Below are 20,938 nucleotides of genomic sequence, written 5' to 3'. Positions count from 1 at the left end.
CAGGAGTTAAAACATAATTTGACACTCTCTCCTTCCTTACATTATTGTGTCCAGGTAGACAGAACCAGCTCCATATCACAGTGCTACCATGCCCATAGGAAAGCCTGCTTCAGACTAATCCACACATCTCCACAGCAGTACAATTTAAAACAAAGGACAAGAATCCAAGAAAGAAAAACCCCTCAATATTGTCAAAAATGACTTTGTAATACCAAGAACATAACCTAGTACTGATGCTAAAAGAGGATTTCCTATTTCCTCCAAAGGCAGAAGTATTAGCAAAAAAAGGTCACTGGGTAAATCCTGTGTAAAGTGACTGATAGCAATGTGGCCACCTCTCAAATCCATGGGTGCCCTTGACCTTACAGTGATAAGCACTTTAAAAGGACTGCAGTTTTATCTGTTAAGTCTCTTCATACAGAATATCCATGGACACTACACTAAACACAAGCCAGTGGTTTGTTCAGTTCATGGACACCATGAGTTTCTAATGCCTCAGATTGCATTGTACATCTGAATGCTGTATTTCAATGCAACACTGCAAGATTATAAAAGCTTTAGGCACAATCCTAAGATACATTTCAACAGCTGACTGCATAGTGACAGCATTAACACTAGGCAAATATTTAATCAAGTGCAATTTAAGCAAGTACACTTCTTTTGCAATGCAAGAAATACTTGCATTACAAAATTTTACTTGGTATCCAGCATTTGGTCAGTAACGCACATTTTCAGACCTAAAAAACGTTTAAAGATCAAATTCTACCTTCATTTAAAAACACATTTTTTACCAAATCTAAAGGAATTATAGGTATGTAATAGAAGACACAGCAATAAAATATAATTAAAGCTGGTTTTCATTTTGCTGTGAAACTTCTCTCTACTTGACAAAACAAATTAAAAGTGAGAAACTGTTCTCAGATACTAAAGAACAAGCTACCATTAGTCTAAAATAAGATGTTATTAGTAAGTGGACTTCAGATGGTAGTTGTAGTCTTTCAGAACCTTTTTCTTTCAAGTCATTTTAAAACATTCCTTTTTAAAGTAAGTCTTCATTTAGAAGTTCGTACTTATTTCCCTTTCAACACACATAAGAGGATGAAACAAAATTATATCAGAAAGAGGCACTGCTATTACCTAAAAAGAACTAAAAGAAAATTATGATTTTAAAAGCTTCTTAAAAAGGCACAGATCGGAATAAACTTCCATGCTTGCATACTTCAAGGACAACATTTGGATAATCTTTATGTTACATAATTCCAGGAAAATAAAATACCTATTGAGTAATAATGTCAGTAAAATTACTTTTGTTTATGTACACTTACTGCAATCTCTCTACAGGCCGACATGGATATCCCTGTACCTTCAATTTGCTTCAGTGCATACTCCTTTTCATCTTTTCTGTGCACATATGAAAAAAAAAAAAAGGAGAGAAAGAAAAATTTATTTAACTCTGACTTACATTACACCAATCAATATAAGTATAAAGGTGAAACACTTTAATTTGGTCTGGATGAAGAAGCTGAAAAGCTAATCTGCTTTTATGCATAAATTACACTTTGATATGAAAAGCAAGTTTTCTTTAAACAAAGACCTTACAGTTCCCAAACAAAAACTTCTTAATAAAAAAACCCCTGGTTAACCTATATCCATTTCTCTCTGCAAACAGACATAATATCTACACATAACTGCAAACACTGAGTTTTGGAGGACATTTTCCCTGAAATTCCAGGATACTGTCTACTACTGTGAAAACACTGCAGTCATATTCCCATGCCTGGAAAAGTCTCCTAGAAATATCTGGGAATGCCAAGCTTTTTTCTTGATTATATGAGCCACTCTCAATTCACTTTTACTTCTGAAATACTACTATTTTAAACTAATTATATAATAAGCATTGGCTACTCACAGATCCCTACACAGCACATCTGTGCCCTGATGTACAAAGTCAGAATTTGAGAAAATCTTCAGCCCAACACTGTACTATCCTTTTAAATAATCACAGTTGGAAGTGATTTAGAGGGACCACCAAAAGAACAACAAATGCAGGTAAAATCTTGAAGCTTTCATGATATAACAGAACCAGCCTACAACATGGATTCAGCTGTCAATGACAGATGCTGGTAGGCATCAATGCCCACAGTGTTGATGCCCCTTTGCAGACTCACCAGTCACAACTCAACAACCCACAAGCCCCTGCCCAAATCCCCCATGGCATTTCTGGTAGACCTCAGTCAGCCCTCCTTCCAGTCCCAAACCATTTTGTTTTGCCACACAGAAAGATTCTCAGTCTGCACTTGCTTCAGTCTCTCTGGCATTGAACTCTAAGCCTGTGTCCTGCCAGCTTCAGCCTGTTTTCCACCTTCTGCCAGACCCCCTCCCTCCAAAATTCACAGGATGAGAAGTGACTGAGTGGAAAAATGTGGGGACATCATGACATAACTTGAAACAATAGTCATTTACACATATTGTAAGTAACACAGGCAAGCATTATTCTCAGTAATTTTCAGTAGCAGCTAAACCCTCAATGCATGTCTACAGTTAACACTGAGCTACACTTTTTGAAAGAAAATTTTAACAAGAAAAATTCCCAATTTTTCCAACAACACAAGAAAACGTGTAACTTCACAGGTGATAAGATCACACCTTATCTCTCAGGAATTGTTTCTGATTTCATTAATTAGTCCAAATTTTAAACAGTAAATAATAAATGCCCATCCCCTCTTATACATGGTCCTGCTACCTATGCACAGGATTTCCATACACTGCAAAGTATTGACTCCATTAACTCAGTTCGCTTACAGAGACTATGAAGACAAAATTATGTTGTCTGCAGAAGCAAAACCAATTCTGCACATACAAAATTGATCATGGCACTTAAACTATGGTCATGTTTAAACTATGTAGCACAAAAAATCCTGTGCACAACTATCAGCTGGAATCCCAAAGCAGTGTAGTCACTACAGCCCTGCATCACATCCTTGTTTTGGCACATCTACTGAATCAGGCACAGGACCACACTGATATGGCCACCCTTGAACTAGTTCTACATGCAAAGCATTGCATCCAGTTACTCAGACCTTCACAGAGTGAAGGTCACTGCAGAGACCAGGCATGACACTTGGCACACACTGCCTTCAGCAGCACTGCTGAACGTCACTGCCACAGCGAGGCTGTCAGCACTTGACAGACAGCCATTCCATGCAGAACTTCAGGATACAAATGAGAAATTATGAAAGAGGTTTAAAAAAAAACCCCAACCAATCCAACAACCTAAGGTATTACAGCATGTGGGAAAAGGCAGCATTCTTACTGAGCTGCAACCCAGATAGTTCTAAAATACTAGGTTTTGTAAAAAATGAGCAAAAATAGGGATAATGAAATGCTTATCTATAATAAATGGGTGGCAAGGATAAAGAACTCCGAAGAGATCGTATTCTCAACCAGACTTCTTTTTTCTCCCAACAGCTTTGGAATCATAAACACAGCCTCCTTTAAATACTAATTACTTGCTTTGGCAGAAATGCAATTCTATACGAATACTTTTCCAAAGTTAACTGTCCTTATTATGGAAACATAATAGCTACTTAAAGCACTTTCAAAAGATGTCCTCCAAGTGGTATTTTAGCTGATAATATTTCCCATTCAAGATAATTTGCAAAAGGAAGAAATATATTCAAAACTTGAAAAGCAAGGCAGCCAGTGCAATCTGATGAAACACAATTCTGGTTATTCACTGAAGTAGCCAAAGAAAACAACACATAGGTAATTAATTAGCTATTTCCCCACATGTAAGAATTCAATAAATAATATCAAATGGTGTGTGTGACAGGTAAGTACACTGTTCAACTCCCTAAAGACCAATGCTCTCACTAAACACTTGAGACAGGGCAAAGTACTTATATTTCATTTCAGAAAATCTCTAGTGAACTCTGAACACATTTCAAGAAATTCTACAGCATTACACAGCAGGAAAGCTTTTATAAATCCTTTTCTGACAGATCCTATATCAGTACATTTTTTGCTGGAGTGAAGCAAGCCTGATCAAGTTAACACCAATTCCAAACAACAACCACAAACCACATAGTTCTGGTACGAGGCAAAAGGCATCCACACCAGGGATAGCCAAGCAGAAAGCAAAGTCTTTGCCCACAACCATTTTTATCTGGTCCACAGAAACACAGTCTCAGGAACAGGCCAACTAACTTGAAGGTCTTAACCTCCAACTGTAAGGGAGTTTGTCTGAGGGCAGGAAGCAAGCGGCACAGATCAAGGTTTAATCAAGCAGGTTCTATCAAACAGCCACCCCAGGCTAATGGTGGCAATGTGTTCACCAATCTGAGCAATACACACAGCAAAGCAGAACTCAAAGGGAAACCATACTTTAGGAAGCTGTGAGTTAATTTTTATTGATGCTTTTCAAAACTGATGCAGAAGAATTTCCCAATAAAACAAGCACCACATCACACCACTACAAGGCTTTTCTACGCTTCAAGTTCCCTAATCCAAAACTAGGACTTAAAGATTAAAATCAACATTGCTTCTGGTTTCAGAAATATTACAACTCATGCTATTCTAAGAAGGATTAACTTTTCACCAAAATGACACTGCCAATATGAGATAGTGACCCCTGAAAACTTCCCAACTGGTATTTCAGACTGCCATAGACAGCATGCCAGCAAGCATTGAGAACATTCCTCCACTATAAAAACTTGGTCTTCAAGTTTTTCACCCTCACCAATAAATATCCCACTCTGCAATCCTTAAGGTTAATGTCAATATTTTAATTTGTACTGTGCACTGGAAAACTCTGTTCTCTTGCTCCAAAAAATTCTACTCAGTGGTTGATGTACAGCTGCAGTATTCAATATAGAAAATGAAAATATGATTACTACTTCTGGGTAACACTTTCAGTTTCCATTTTCCAAATGCTTTGAAAAGAACCAAGTACCAAATTCACTTTTTAAAAAATGTAGTTCATAAGATTTAGAATAATTACAACATTCCAAAGGAGCTAAAGTGTCTTAACTATTGCAATTGTACTTCAGAGACCTCCCATCATATGAGAAACTACTTTACAAACAAGTTAATGGAAAACTAGAAACAACTTGCCCAAGATCATAAGAAAAATAGGAGGATTTGAAAATAGTGCATGGTTCAAACATTTTTTTATCCCTATTATTCAAATATGAAGACTTTCAATGATGGTCTCTCTTGAAGTCACAGAAAATTTAACATACATCCCAACCTGAGAATTAATTATCCACATCAATGAACTGGCTTGAAAGACTACAATCACTCTGAAGCTAGAACTGTGACTATCACATCAGTTAACACAGATATTATCATTACAGAATATACTAATAATAGCTGCCTTAAATTAAGTGCACAATAGCATATATAAATAATAAGCACACATTTAAGAAAAAAAAAATGCACCATAAAACCATTTCAAGACTTAGCTAGAAAAGAAGTAACAGAAAAAAATTCAACCCTGTAACAACTAACAACACTAATGGAATTTAAGTATTTGTAACTTTGTAGGACAAAGCCTGGGAACACTATGGCGTTCAGCGTCCTTCACAGTACTGCCTGGAACGCAATGTCCATACAGGTATCTGGTTACATTCTGATCACTTTGTTTAATTGCTGCCAGACAGCATTAAGTTAAACACTCAGCAGGAGATCACAAAGAGTTGCAAACCTTTTTCCCCCTGAGAAAAGGCAAAACCATGACACTGAAGTGCAACGAGAAGCTAACTGACAACCTCATCAGTAACACCGCAGCCAAGCCACTAAATACATCATGCTCAGCACTGGTTACCCTAGGCAAGTTGCTCATGGATTTAATCCTAGACTTAGCACATGGCCATAGCCCTTTACAAAGGTAACAGTTCCAGAAAAGAAGTCTATGACTGACTGGGAAAAGGGACATAATCCTTTCCAAAAAGTAGTGAGGTCTTGTGCTTTAGTGTTTCTATCGTTATAGAAGCAGTCACTAAGCCAAAAGAACTACTAGATCAAAAATCTACACATGGTGTCTCTAGGGTGCATGTTCTTTACCAGACTAGGAAAGTAATTTTCTTCCACCGCTATTCTCCAAAACATATCAAGCCTTATCCAGTCAGCAGCTCAGCCAGCTCATTTTCATCCGTGTGACAACCAGTCACGAATGGCAGTGGTTGTGAATCTACAGATTGATCTTAATTTATTTCTAGCCAGCAGTACACATGTTGTATTTCAATGCACATGCATTAGTTCATTTTGAGACCTACATAAAAAACTCAAAATGTAAAACAGTAAGGATGGTAAGCAGAAATTTGAAAAGAAATCCCTGACCACATCAGCCGTTTAAAAGGTTTGTCTTTCTTCACCTTCACAGGCAGCAGCTAAAACTTCACAGCAGCTACAGCTGTTCCTACAACCCAGACCCAGACAAGTTCACTACAACTGGCTGGTTTTGGCCATGAAAAGAATGGATGAAACCAGCAGGTGTTTACCTCATTCTGCTACTGCGAAGAGTTTCAGTAATGGCTGTGGACTGCATAGCTGGCCTCTGTGCTGATGCATCCCCTAGAGATTTGGCGGGAACATCCTTGGTGTTGCAAACAGAACATCACGTGTGTCAGCCACAGGAAAGGACTTCACATACAGAAAGAGCAGACATGCATGTCACCTGGACTTGGGTTTTCCTCTTAGAGGCAGTGTTGCAAAACATAGAAAATGTAAATTTGTTCTCAAGAAAGGATGTTCTTTAATGTTTGATCTTTGTATACATTCAACCTAATCAACAAGAAGGAAGATTTAGTCTGTGAAACAGAGAGCAGCCCACAAGCTCTAAGTGATGTCCAGGTGTGAGAAAGACAAATTATTTGTTGGTAGAATTGCCTTGTCACGCTTTAGGGCCTGACAGGTTTCAGTGAGCCCACACCTAGAAGGAGGTTAACAAAGCTGGGGAGAAGGATTTACCCCTGACAGCAGACACAAAGAATGAACAATTTATGGGACACAAGGACATTGGGCAGAATCCCCAAGATAAGGAAGGAACTTAAAAACCTTACCCAACAACTGTGCTGAATCAGCTCTGCCTGGGTAAAAGGCAATTCTGCAGGGGGAGATCCCGACCACCAGCTCACGGATCATTGACCCAAAAACCCATCAGCCCAAAAGAAGAGAAACACCATGGCACTGATTAGCATGAGAAGTGAGAGAATCATTAACCACTAGAAGATAGAACACTAATTAATACAAGGATTATGTAACATGTAGCCAATGGAACAGTAACTCCTTTGTTTGCTGATATGTATAAATAGCAAAAGGTTTTGATAGTTGTTGTACTTGATTTGTGGAATTCCACTAGGCACTCAGGCTTGCAGAACTCTGAAAATAATCAATGTCTCTCTCAAGTGTGTAGTTATCAGCTTCTTGCCCACTGGGTAACAAATCCAATTTTTGTGGACAACAGCAGGGTGGTAAACCAACTCCCCACCAGGCAGTAACTGTGCAATCTTTAAAAGCTGAGTATGTATCTTATCTGAAACATCTAAGGCAAACTTCAGGAGTGGGAACAATGCAACAAACTTACATTAACCAGACAGTCTCTACTATACAATATTAAAAAGAACTAGAGTGAAAATAGAATTTCCAAGGCTGATCCAGGTTAACCAAAGGGAAAAGCTTTTGGAATGGAGACAATATGCTACAGTAAATACTGTATTTCTGATTTTTTTTTTTTTTTTTTTTTTTTTTTTTTTTTTTTTTTTTTTTTTGGTCTCAAGTCCTTACAGTCTCAGTTTTCAAAAAGGGGCTTAAGTGCTTCTGAGCTCACTGGTGTCAGTGCCTGAAGATACCTACTGAACTCGACTAGGTCTCACTCCAAACACCAGATATCTCAGTATATACACAGAATAACACAAGGAGGCAGCCCTTTTCTCTGTCCTCTGCTACCTCCATGACTTAAAGTCGACCCATGAAACCCTTTAGAACAACCTAAGAATACATCCAAAAGGCAGAAGTTTGTATGTCATTTTAGATGTTACTCTTCTCAAAATGCAACAATACCAAATTCCTGAATGCTGTATAGTTTGCTACTCCATTTTTCAATAATTTCATAGACTTGCCAATGTCAGGTGACAAAAGTTATTAACTCAGGAATCATAATGCAATCTGAGAATTTTTTAAGTAATTACTTTTTTTTCTTAGTTGGTTGATTAAAAAAAATAAACTTACAATAAAATAGGGATTTTTTGTTGAAATTAGCATTCTAAGCTTAAATCTACTATAAATTGTCAGAGACAGTCAAATACTGAGCAACTGATTATTCCAATTAGGCTTTTTAAAGAGATATTTGTCTTTCATCACATACACTGTGAGAAATAGGCAGAACAACCATTACACACAGAATAACATTACACACATTGCCTGCTGGAAAATCTGCCATGTTCCAGTCAGACTAAAAGAGTTCATATTAAAAGTACCAACTGCATCATATTATTGATAAACACTCTGTGTTATCACAGCACCCTATGAGAAATTGAAACAGATTTTGCTTTATAATCTGTAGAACAACCCAAAATGTATCTCTAAATCACACCAGTGATACAGCTACCCTTCTCCTTGTTTACTCCTCTGTAAACCAGGTTATGAACTCGGGGAAATGTGAATGCTAAAGAACAAGGCAAGTTCTTAAAGTGATGCTAAGTTACTAGTCATTAAACACAATGTCCCTGACATTGCCTGCCTCCACAGAGCCTCACAAAAGATCCTGAATACCTATAAACCCCCACAAACTTCACCTAACATAAACGATGTGTTCTTCATGCATGAGGAGATAGCTGATTAAAAGGATAAAAAGTGAATCTGAGTACTGATAAGATTTTCTGTCATTAAAAAAGGAAGCTTTTTCCCAGCTATGATTTCACTAGACTGGGAGTGGGAAGTAGAGGTCTCTTCATATCAATGTGAGGAGGCTAAAAGTATTCCAGCACCATTACACATCATTTAACCATATGCTCTTCTCTTTATTCCAGTAGTTTCTAATTCAGAAATTTAAAAGCAAATCTTTGTAGCACAGATCCCTTCTAACTGTTAACAACAATTTCGGATTATTTCACATCACAGACAGTCTAAGATCTATGTCATACCAAATCACTGGAAATCTTATTAACCTTAATCTATTAAAATTTAGTATTCACACAATAATAATAAAATTTTGTTTTTGCAAGGAAAGAGAGCACAACTTCAGTCACTGCCACCCTCACTCCAAATTTATTGATGAAAATTCAAAGACTTCAACCAGCTACAGGGCTGTTGCTACCACTAAAATTAGACTGATTCCTAAGTATCTGGAGCAACTGAGAACTGTGAATTTCATACACGTACATTCATAGCAGATTGGGGTAAGCACACTTGACAGGCTGTTTGTAAGGGTAAAAACTGAAGTGTTCATATTAAACCCTGAAAGCTGTAAAATTATTCTGCTGCTCCAGGTAGCTTCTTCCAGCATTTGCTATATTTAAGCAGAGGAGAGAGCTGCACCTGATTTTATTTCTTTACAGACAGGCTTGGTTACAGATAACAAATAGATTTAGGAAATATCTCCCTGCCGGAAAGGATACCACACCTTTTTGCAAATCCTTGTGAGGATTTGCTACCTTAAAACAAGAAGCAACGGCAGCAAGGAGAAAAATACCTCTGAAATAAAGAGGAAACAAATTTTTATTTGTCAGCGAGTTACATACCAAAATCATAGAAACAGGGTCCTAAGACTACGCCAAAAAAAGAATCTGTAATTTGCTTATAAAATCACTTAAGAAGAATGCATGCAACTAACTATAAACGTGAAGAAATGAGCTGTCTGGTTTTGGAATTTTTTAAGTCCTAAAGCCGTACCGTAACTACACAGTCCAGCTTCATGTGCATCACAGTTCTTTCTATGTAGTGCTAAATCTGGCTAAATACTGCAACTTTCATAGGTGGGAAATTACTATCAAATCACCAAATAGTAGGAAATCTGTACTTCTTTGGGGTCTTTTTTAGCAAGAATATGTTTGAAATACCAGGTGCAGAATTTTTTTTTCTAAATCCCTATAATGCATTTGGTTTGCCTATAGCAGAAGAAGCAGAATTATTGACTCAATGTAAAACCAACAGAAGGTCAATGGCCTAAAAGCTGCAGTTACTCAGTTTTCCTTTTCTGATTCATGACATAATTAAATGCTTCCCCTAAAGCACATGAAAGCCCAGATTCATCAGAGATTTATCACAAATTTTCTGTTCTTTTCCTTCAGACTTCCTAACTCAAACCATCTACAGTGAAATTATCAATTCTCAAAGCCAGGTCTACATGAAAGCTTGCTAACACAATGTGGGTGTAATTCTTAAGTAGTAAATTAGCCTTCAGGTACTAAAGCTGCACCCAGATCACGAATAAGAAGCAAGACCCAAATTTCATACAGGCAGACTAGGGCAGAGTGAGACAGAGCATATTTATTACAGTTGAAAAGTTGCAAAGTTGAAACAACACCTTCACAATAAAGTGGGACTGGAATGAAACTCCATAAAGTCACCACAAGGTCTAATTTAATTCAGTCTGAAATGTAAAATAAATCATAATTTTTGATAATTTTTCTTTAATGGAGCATCTCCACTTTTTTTCCTCACTTCAGTGTCAGGGGATCAGGATTTCTTGAAGATAGAGGTCTTAATTCCAGCCACTAAGACAACCCTGCTACTTCTCAAAAACAAACAAGGTCTTTAGTCAGCTATCATATCTGTTCCTGGGGAAAGGGAGGGGCATTCTGCTTCCTTTGAGTTTTAGAACACCATGTACCATAGTCAGAATAGGCTACTGTCATGATCTGAGGTTTAAAAACATCACTTGATGAAGTTTTATGCTCTTTTTTCCCCCATCACTGAAGTGACACTAAAAGTAGAATAAATGGCATTCTACTCATAACAAGTCTTTTGGTTGTTCCGAAGGTCAAGTTAAATTTGGCAATTTGTCTACCTCTGTTTCTCATTTGAAGCATGACAGAACTCAGCAAAGGAACAACTGGTTATCCAGTACAATGACTGGTTTAAATCAAAAGATATGAACATAAGCTAACTTTGAAATCTACAATGCCCTTGGGAACAAGACAACTGATACAGAAACTCCATTTCAGGGACAGACACATTCAAAGACATGAGCTGACGCCCACTCTCAGTTGCACTGACAATAATTAACACAAGCAACAAACACAGCATTTTTGAATGTGCAAGGTGTTAAATCTCAGCATGAATCCATGGTAATTCATTATTAACACAGGTGACAATCTTCTCTAAACACCTCTGAATTTGCAGAATTCCTTACTTATAAGAAGTATCTCTCTCAAAACAACCAACTTCAGAGCCAAACATGCTGCTAGAAATGTCATGCATGAGTGGCCCTTGTATCTCTTCAGGCTCTCAGGCCCCACAACATTACCAATGAGGTGGGAAAGTCAAGGACAATCACAGCCAGAGCTGAATCCCAGCATTACCTGCGTGAGTGCTCCCAAGTGCTCTAATAAAGATGGCAAAACAAAGGAGGGACAAAAGAGGCAGAAAACCTGGCCACACTAAAAGGATTGATTCTTCCTTCAACTAATGCATGAGGAAAGCAGATACATTGCTTCAAAATAGCGAAGCATACCTCCAGATGCAGTTTCCATTCCAGCAGATTTAGCTTCTGCCTCTAAGTCACTTGCCTATGACTCTTATTTTCACTTGACTGCAAAAAGAAATCAATAGCATTTTCTACTTAAGTCAGCACAGAGTGGACAAAAAAATAATCATACTGCACACAAGGCCCACTTTATGGGAACACGTTTAAAGCCACACTGTTCCCATTTTATATCTGTGCTATTATTTAGCCGAGAACCCTGATACTTCACTGAGCAACCTGACACTCCCAGCACATACAGGAAGCTACGGTCATTGCCCTGCCTATTGGAAAGCTTATCCTCAGTGTGGTTTCATCTACAAGACGAACAAATGTAGAGTATTTCAGGATCATGAATTTTGTAGAAAACAGACGATAACTGAGGGAGAAACAAGCAGTTCTACAGTGGCCTCATTTGAAAATATTGTTTTAAAGATTGCTAAGCAGAAAAGACAGAAGCAAACGTTAACATTATAATGCCCTTCAGGGATCCACTCTTTCAGTAGTCTCAGCTTCTTCAATCTTTCTCACAACCAGAAAAGACAGTTCTGCTTTCCAATTAAGTAAAATTTAAAAAAAAAATAAAAGATTAAAAATCCCAATCTTAATGCACCAAACAAAAAACCCAATCCACACTTAGTGTCAACTGACCTTTACAAAATGGGTGTCTATCTCCACAACATTTGTTCCCTCCAGTCTTATTAGATACACTAGTATTTCACAAACTCTCTCAAACAAACTCTCACCACTAAACAAAAGGATTATACTCCCACAAGAAAGTCTAAAAAACATTAATAAAAAATTCAGACATAGAGGTTACGTTTCAGTTGAGTTAAAGACTTTCCCTGGACTTTGTCAACAACAAATTTTGGTTTAAAATATATTTTCACTTTTTTCTTCTTTAATCTGTTGAGATAGTGAACTTCAGAAGAGGTATAATGATTTCTGATATCATCACAACATTGTTATCTGTCAGTCATCTAACTTATAGTCAAGCAAACCATGTAAACCAAGCTCCCAGAGCTGGGAGGTCTTTTATAAACCTATATTATTTGGAAAACATGAAACTCAAGTCAAGTCAAAACAATAAACTTCTTGTATTTGCTACACAAGTAGAAACTGTTCTTCATTTCCTGAAGTCACATACTGAGTTAGCCAATTGATTCTAAATGCAGTCGTCCTGGACCAGTTTCAGGATTCCTTCAAGCAAATGCGCTGTTATTGAAACAAATAAATCTTTTTTAAATTCTAACATTTTGTTTCAGTAAAAGAAAAACAAAACAAAAAGCTGCAATGTATGTCAGTTCTCAAATGCAAGCAAAGGAGCTCAAAGAAGGACACATGTTTGGAAGCTGAATGTAAGAGCTGCCTGTCACTGCTGCTAACAATCCCTCCCCCATCACATACGCAGACCATACCTCCTCCTGTACCGAACATAAAGCAGCAGCAGGCGCACACGGAGTCACTCCACAACACAGAACTCAGTTGCTCCAGAGGACAAAGGCACCTTCTGACCCAAGTCTATGCAAATCATGAGCTTAATTAGGGCCACAGAAAAGGCAAACAGCATTTCAATAGGTATTATCAAAACACAGGTGAAAACTTAATGTTGCTGGTAAATCTCTAGTGCAATTTCGTTAGGATGCTCCACAGAAATTTTGGTTACTTGTACAAACACATCTACAGCATTATGAACCACAGCAATTTCTGGGGCTTCAGGGTTTTTGCTGATTTTGGGGTTTCTTTTTTAATCATACATGATGTGAAAATACTCATGTTGAAAATAAATTTATGAAAAACACCTCTACACATCTACCCACAATGTAACACGTTAGATTGGATGACCCAAAAAATACAACATATTAGTTTGCTAGGTCAAGCAGTTCGCATGAGAAGTACTTAGCTTCTGACCTAGCCCATGGTCTATCTTGCTTTGCACCCTATTACTAGCAGGGGGGCAGAAAAGAAACTATTCCTCCTCTTAAACCTCTTACTTCCTTTTCCTGCAGCTCTGCTGGAAAACTCTCAACCCCCTCACTCAGTAACAGAAACTTTCTTGCCTGCTTCATTTCTTTAAAAAAAAAAAAATCAAAAAACACCACTAAACTATGAAAGTTTTTCCTTTGCATCTTATGAGCTATTTTATGTACAATCCTTTCTTTGCAAGCTTGGGAAAAACTCATCTGTTTCTCTAAAACACAACTCCTTCTACATCATACTGACCCTCTTTTCTTCCTCAAGCTCCTACCGCTACCACACCACCTCTGTGCTTGCCGCAGCAGCAGACGGAACATCAGCCAAATGTGATTTGCTTTCTAAAAGGTGATGATGCGCTTTACAGCTCATTTCTGCACTTAGTTTCAGGGAGAGTAACAGAAGAAACGACAAAATAGCCATGGGAGAAACCATATGCAAGAGTCTGTGGGACTAAAAATTACTCATCACCACTTGCACTACAGTCTTGGGCAGGAAGCAAAGCCACGGTATAGTTGCAACAGCAGCTCTCATTAAGGTACAGATATGAAGTACTAATTATCTCTTCCTAGATGGGGACTTTTCTATTAAAATGCATGGCAGGCAACTAGTTAGACAGGTTTGGTTTAGTTCTGCTGATCTTCCTCACACATATTGAGAGCATTCAGTGGTTAAGAGGTATTTTCAGGATTTGGAGGTAAATCTAGTATTTAGGTTTTCTTTGCTTTTGAGAGATTTTAGCAAGGCATGAACACCTTCAGTCATTCTACCTTCCTCAAAATAAGAAGTTTCATTAGGAAAAGAAAAAACACGCAAGTGGAACGAAAACTGAAGGTTTTCAGATACCATAACCAATAAGAGATTTTCCTGCAGAGAGAAGTAATTGTTTAGGATCGAATACATTGCACTCTGACTTTGGTCAATAATTCCGAGACTTAGCCTGTCACAGGTTTATATTAGTAAAGAGCAACCACAGCACAACATTCAAATTACTTACATTCAAGGCAAAGTCAAATGGAGGAAGTAAGAAAATGTAAAGGTATAAATTATTATAGACTCTCAAATGTCTTACAAGTATCAACTTGCATTGGTAAATAATATTCCAGTTTCACATTCAAGAAAGTATAATCCTTGCCATATCAGTGAGTTGCTTCTCTTTTAAGAATAAACGCAACTGCAGTACACATGTATTCATTCCCCTGTCATTTTGCCACCAACGTTGTTCATTTGCAGCATTTAGTTAACTTGAGTGCAAGATTCCTCTCCTGACAAACTCCTGCTAGATAACTTAAATTACAAAATAAGAATATGGGGGGAACAGTACACAAATTAATTGCTACATAAATACTGATTTAAGAGATCGAGGAGATTACCTTTACCTCTTCTACACTTCGAGTTTTCTACCACCACAGTGACCTGAGCCACCACCTTGACAAGAGTCAACCTCTGAACAATGTAACAGTATTACCAGAAATACCAATTACACCAAGCTTCCCCAGGAGAAATTCTGTTTTTCCAATGGAGCCATGGTTCACAGCAGATAATTTTTTTTTCTCTCTTAATCAATATTTTTTCACTTCTGCTTCAAACAAAAATATTAATCAAATAAAAAAACTAAAACAAACAAAATGTGACATGGCCACAACCACAAGCAGCATTCCTGTGTTAAGATTATATTCTTGCCTTGGCTATATACTTCGTCCTTCTTTCTCTCCCCATGCCCTACCTTTCATAGAACCATAGAATGGTGTGGGTTGGACAGAATTTTAAGTAGCATCTAGTTCCACCCTTCTTCCACGTGCAGGGAAACCTTTCATTAGACCACATTGCTCAGAGCACCAAGCAACCTGCCCTTGAACACTGCCAGGAAGGGGGCTCAACTCTTAGGTGGACTTGGATGCTGTGAGTTAAGAACCTTACATTAATGATTCTGCACACCAATATCAGTCCAAGTAGGAAAACAGACTCTCCTCTTCAGTTACAAGCTTATACTACTGAAAAACAGGGGAAAGAAGAGGGAAGGAATATTTCATTTATCTTTCCCTTCCTATGCCTGTATTCCACAGTAATGTCTCTGGACTTGCATCATTGTTGCCCAGTTCTCAAAAGGGAATTCCATATTTGGCAACTGAAGGGAAACCTATTTTATACCAACTCTCCTTTTAAAAGTTACAGGTACAGTAACAATAAAGTAATCTGACAAGTTACAAAAGTATACTACTACAGTAACATATAAATCTACACACTTGGTTCAGCTGATACATTGTAAGTATGGGGCAGTGCCAAACCTTTTATACTTGCCAAAGGATAACAGGGCAGGAGGGTCCGCCAGGGCAGCGCCAGCTACTGAGCTGGCAGCGAGCCTGGGAGCTGCCCAGGGTACAAATCCTGGCCCTTCTACTGCCATCATTTTGAAAGCTGATCACTCTGTACTTCTGTCATTCCTTCAGTAACAAGATTAAAAAGCACATACTTGCTTTCTGAAAGGTGTTCTGAAATATACAGATTAACTAAAATTACAAGGGGCTCTTTTTTTCCTTTATTCTATAGATAAATATATAGGTAATATTTATAATAATTGTCGTTGCCCAAATACAGATAGTGAGTTGAATTAAAAAAAAATAGCCCTAGATTGAGAAAAAGCAGCCAGCTCAATTGTTTGTTTACAGGTAAGCAAACTTTTTTTTTCAGAAGCAGCAATAAATAGAAAGGCCTTATTCACACGAAGATACAGCTTTTGCAAGTGTTGCATCTGCTGTTGCTGCTACAGAATGAAGAACAGACTGGCCTATTTTCTACTTGACTCAAGTATCCCACTATTCCTTGTGCTCCTGACTAACCAGCAGCGGTATCTTTTCAGCTTGCTGACTCATGCAAACATCCACCTGTGGGTGGATTGACATCCTGGTGAAGGAACAGAAATACTCTGTAGTTGCCTGGACTCAAAGACTGAGCATTTTGAAAAAGTAAAAGAAAATAACTCAGGCATACACAACAAACAGAATTTCCAAACCTCACTCATCCTAAAACTTGCCTCTCATATGAGGAGGAGATACAAGAAGTGAAACAACTAAGCACAACATTGTAGCTTAAAATGTGATCAAAGAAGTGGCAAGGAACATAATGAGGAGAGGTAAGGCAGGAAACAAAACTACATTTTCCTAACCATGACTGGGAAAGTTGCATTCTTTCCTTTACTAGGCAGATGCAGATGTGTCCAGAAAAACACTTAGCGAAAGTCAACATGATGATTTGAAGCAGTACACAAACAAAAAACTGTAACAGATTTTCCAACTACACAAAGAGCTAAAAACCTAATATTGATGACTGAACTGCAATCATGAGGCTTACATCATGATTTCCCTCATCAAAGTCACCGGTCCAGTTTTAGAGTACATGAAATAAAGGATTGGACAGCTTATATAAATACCTATTTTATACACCTTCTGGACTACAGAGGTATTAATGAAAGTTCTGTAAACCCAGGTGCCTAATTCAGCCAAATGTATAACAAAAGTAGTACCTCCAGACCTCACCAGGCCACACAAACACCACTGAACTAAATAGAGGCTGCAGCTCCTCAAAATCTTTAAAAACATAATGATGTCATGCATTCAAATGTAACACCAATATAGTTCAAATCTGACTATTTAAAGTAGAAAAAATCTTTTAACTTTCATAGAAACCAGCTCACTAGAAAACATGCCCAAATGATCTTCTACTCCAGTCTGAAAAAGTCAAACTAAGCTGTTACTTTGTCAAAAAACTGCTTTTATGCGCAAGCCATTCACAGAGATCTAAGCAACACAACCACTTTTTTTACAAGCATTTTATCGAACAGCTTGCCAAGCTCCATATAAACACATTTTACTATTTCATAAAATTCATATGCCAACTTTTTGAAACATGAAGTGACAAGTTCTCTGTGGAATTTCTGAAGAGCTACAAGGTTCTTATTCCCCTCAGCCTCCTGAGACTGTAAATTGACTACATGAAGCAAGAAGCCAGAATCTTCCTCTTTTATACAGGAATGCCTTGCAAATTGCAAATACTGAAACAGTCTCTGCAATCGGCTAAAGAAGAATTCCTTTACATGATGCTCAAAAGCCCCCAGTGATCAGCACACAAAAAATATGCACCACTGCTAGATTTCTTTTGCTAATTTCTTTCATTAGGGACCCCTCAAAGTTCAGAACTAATGCTGAATATCCTCCAACCTGCAGATATACTTTAGCTAGGTTTTTTCATACGGAAATTGCATCTCATATTAATGGTTTTAGTTGTTTTCTAATTTTTTCCCTAAATTGTTCACCTTACTTTCACCTAGGGATCTAAAGTTACACAAAAGCAACTAAGAGTGAACTCACCAACGCCATAAAACGAAGGCCAAGAAAAAAGAGGAAAAAATAAGCCACTTTCCAAGCTTCATGAATTAAAGCCTCTGAGTATATAGTACAGTTGAATTTGTGCCATGTTATATTATACGTCAATCTATCTGACAGCACTGAAACTTTGCACTTCCTTTTACCAGTTGGTTTCCTTACGGCTCAAGGTCTCCCTTTGATTATGCCCAGCTCTGACACATTAACTATCTTTTTATCATATTTACTTTCACTTTACTACGCGTTCGCATTTGTCATACCGCTATTATTGTAGGGATTTTGTAGACGTCCTTTATGGTGTTTTGTAGCAGCAACCTAATTCCTATGATGGTTTTTCATTGCAGGTGATGGAAATGAAAAATGTCTGGTTTTAATTTACATCAAATTTCTTTCTTTCTTTCATAAAACAGTAAACCCAAAGCTCTGCCTTTTTTTATGCTGTTCTTACAAGCAGCAATTTTAGGCTTACTATATCCAAGAACAACAACAAATATTTAACTAGAATTTTTGGTGGTTTTATAATGGCTTCCTTTCATATATCCCATGTATGTTTTACATATATATATATATATATATATATATATATATATATAAATAAATTCTTAGGAAAAAGAAGTGACCATGACCACTTAACTCAAAAATATCGGAAGAGCTCAGTGGCAGCTGTAAAACCTGGAAAAGCTTTGGTATTTCAAGTTAGCTATGCTCTAGTATTCCTAAGGTTGCAGAGCAAGCTAGTCAGAATCAGGCCTCATTTCCCAGTGTTTAATCCTTCACTGGAATTAGTGTCTACTTTCATTAATCACTTTTATATTACAACATCCTAATTCAGAGTTTAAATTTACAAGAAACATATGAATGCCACTTATTCCTACAGAAGAATCCCTGGACTTCTCTACTAATCTAAAGCAGTAGTATTCCCTTAACCAATTCCAAAATTTCATTTAAAAGTTGTCATTTTTCCACATTCAGTCTCTTCTTTAGCGAAGTTTCAATTTGCTATAATGGAAGGCTATTCCCTTTAGCATTCTGACAGAAAGGAATCACCTCCAATTCACAGGTATATTTTATCCAACCTCACAGTATGCTTAGAATACTCTGCAAACACAGTCCGTGTTTGTGCACAAGGCACACACCACAGTGCAAAAGTGCTCAACGGTTCTTCTGAAAGCTAAGGATTCTATATGGAACCCACACCTGCATGAGAGCCTTGCTCAGGCCTCAGGACTGCTCCTCTTCAACAACTGCATGCCAGCCAAGCAATCCCAAATTGCAACCCTAGCTCCCCATTGCTCTCTTAACCACAGTACCATGAAAATGGCATTCATGGAATACCTGTCCCATGGTGCCAGCTGTCTCTTCCCCAGAGAAGAGAAGAAGCCTTGCTCAGCCAACATACAGGGACTTAATGCCTAAAGGACCTCTCTGGACCAAGCCAGCAGCCAGGTGTTTGGGGACAGGGACTTGTACCCTGCTCTCTCACGGGAAACTGATGGAGACACACCTGTGCGTAGGTACTGGACAGAAGCCACCAGCTCTGCCTGCAGGGAGTATCCCAGACAGGACATCAAGCCAAGCGTGCCCGGCACTGGGATCAGCGGGGTACCTGGGGCTGGGGACACACCAGGGACCAACACACGCCCGGGATCTTCCCGGGCCGCTCGGGAGGGAGCAGCCGGGGAGGGGCCGTCGGGAGCCAAGTGCTCCTCGCTTCTCAATCCCCTACAAGTAATCGGAACAGAACGTCAAAGTACCAATGCGGTCACACAAAAGCCGAGAGCGACGACCTGAAACACGGCGTGCAAAGCAAAGGCGACCCCAGGGCACAGCCTGCTGACACCGCACCACCAGGGATGGCGGGGGGGAAGCGGGGCAGAGCGGGATGAGCTTTAGGTTGGACGTCAGGTAGGACTGCTTACATAAAGGGTAATTAGACATTGGAATGGGCTGCCCAGGGAGGTGGTGGAGTCACCGTCCCTGGACGTGCTAAGGAAAGACTGGATGTGGCACTTAGTGCCATGGTCTAGCTGAACATGGTGATGTTCGGTCATAGGGTAGACTCGATGACCTCAGAGGTTTTTCCCAGCCTAATAGATTCCGCGACTCCGAGCAGCCGGGCACTGATCCGCGGGGCCGGGGCACCGGGGCCCGCTCTCGGCGCGGGGCGGGGGATACCCGGGCGGGCTCCGCGCTCCGGCCCCCGCGCTGCCAGAAACTTTCCGAAGAGGGAGGGAGGGAGGAAGGAGGGGAGGGCGCTGGTGAGGGGGGGCGGGTTGGAAGGGGGTTCTCGGCGCGGCCCTTACCCGTCCTTGCGGCGGGCCTTGTAGACGTGCCCGTAGGTGCCTCTGCCCACCTTGCATCCCTCGTACTCGAACAGGTCCTCCACCCGCTCGCGCTCGGCCGCCAGCTTCGACTTGAACTCGTAGTCCATGTCTCGCCCATGGGCGGGGAGGGACGGGCGGGCAGGGGGACGCGGGGGCCGGATCAGCACCCGCAGCTGGCGGAGCCCCCTCCCGGCGCCGCCATGTCCGGGGCTCGGCGGGGGCGGCGGGCGAGGGGGACGGGGGGGCGGTTTGTTTTTGTTTTGGTTTGGGGATTTTCGGCGGGGGGGGAGGGGGCGCGCTCCGCCGCCGCCACCCGCTTCAACTGTGCTCCTCGCGGCGCGGCGCGCGGGGTGCCGGGAGTCGTAGTGCGGCTGCGGGAGCCGGCCCCACCGCCGCAGGCGGGACTCCGTAGCGGCAGAACTACAATTCCCGGCATGCCCCGGGCCGCCCCGGCCAGGCGGCGTCGGCGCACTGCCCTCCCCGGAGACACCGGAGCGTTTCAGCGGCCGCTGGGAACTTGCTGACTCTTCACATTGCGCGCAGAGGCGGGAGCGACGAGCTCGGCCGGACGCGGC

General features: G+C 39.8%; 1 protein-coding gene across 1 annotated transcript in view; it reads right to left on the bottom strand.

Moving 5' to 3' along the window:
- Positions 1–20,735, bottom strand: part of CDK19 (cyclin dependent kinase 19) — a 121,700-nt gene extending 100,965 nt beyond the window's left edge. The window contains exons 1-2 of the mRNA XM_066179416.1: positions 20,343–20,735; positions 1,326–1,401 (exon numbers count right to left, since the gene is read on the bottom strand). Of these exons, the coding sequence (XP_066035513.1) occupies positions 1,326–1,401; positions 20,343–20,470 (204 nt within the window). The 5' untranslated portion in view covers positions 20,471–20,735. The remainder of the gene's footprint in view (positions 1–1,325; positions 1,402–20,342) is intronic.
- Positions 20,736–20,938: the final 203 nt, after the last annotated feature.

Source organism: Chamaea fasciata, unplaced genomic scaffold (genome assembly GCF_029207755.1).
Source record: "Chamaea fasciata isolate MVZ Bird 193981 ecotype frontalis unplaced genomic scaffold, bChaFas1.0.hap1 SCAF_3, whole genome shotgun sequence".
NCBI lineage: Eukaryota > Metazoa > Chordata > Aves > Passeriformes > Sylviidae > Chamaea > Chamaea fasciata.
Note: the sequence above shows the minus strand (reverse complement) of the source record. Positions and strands in the feature narration are given on the sequence as shown.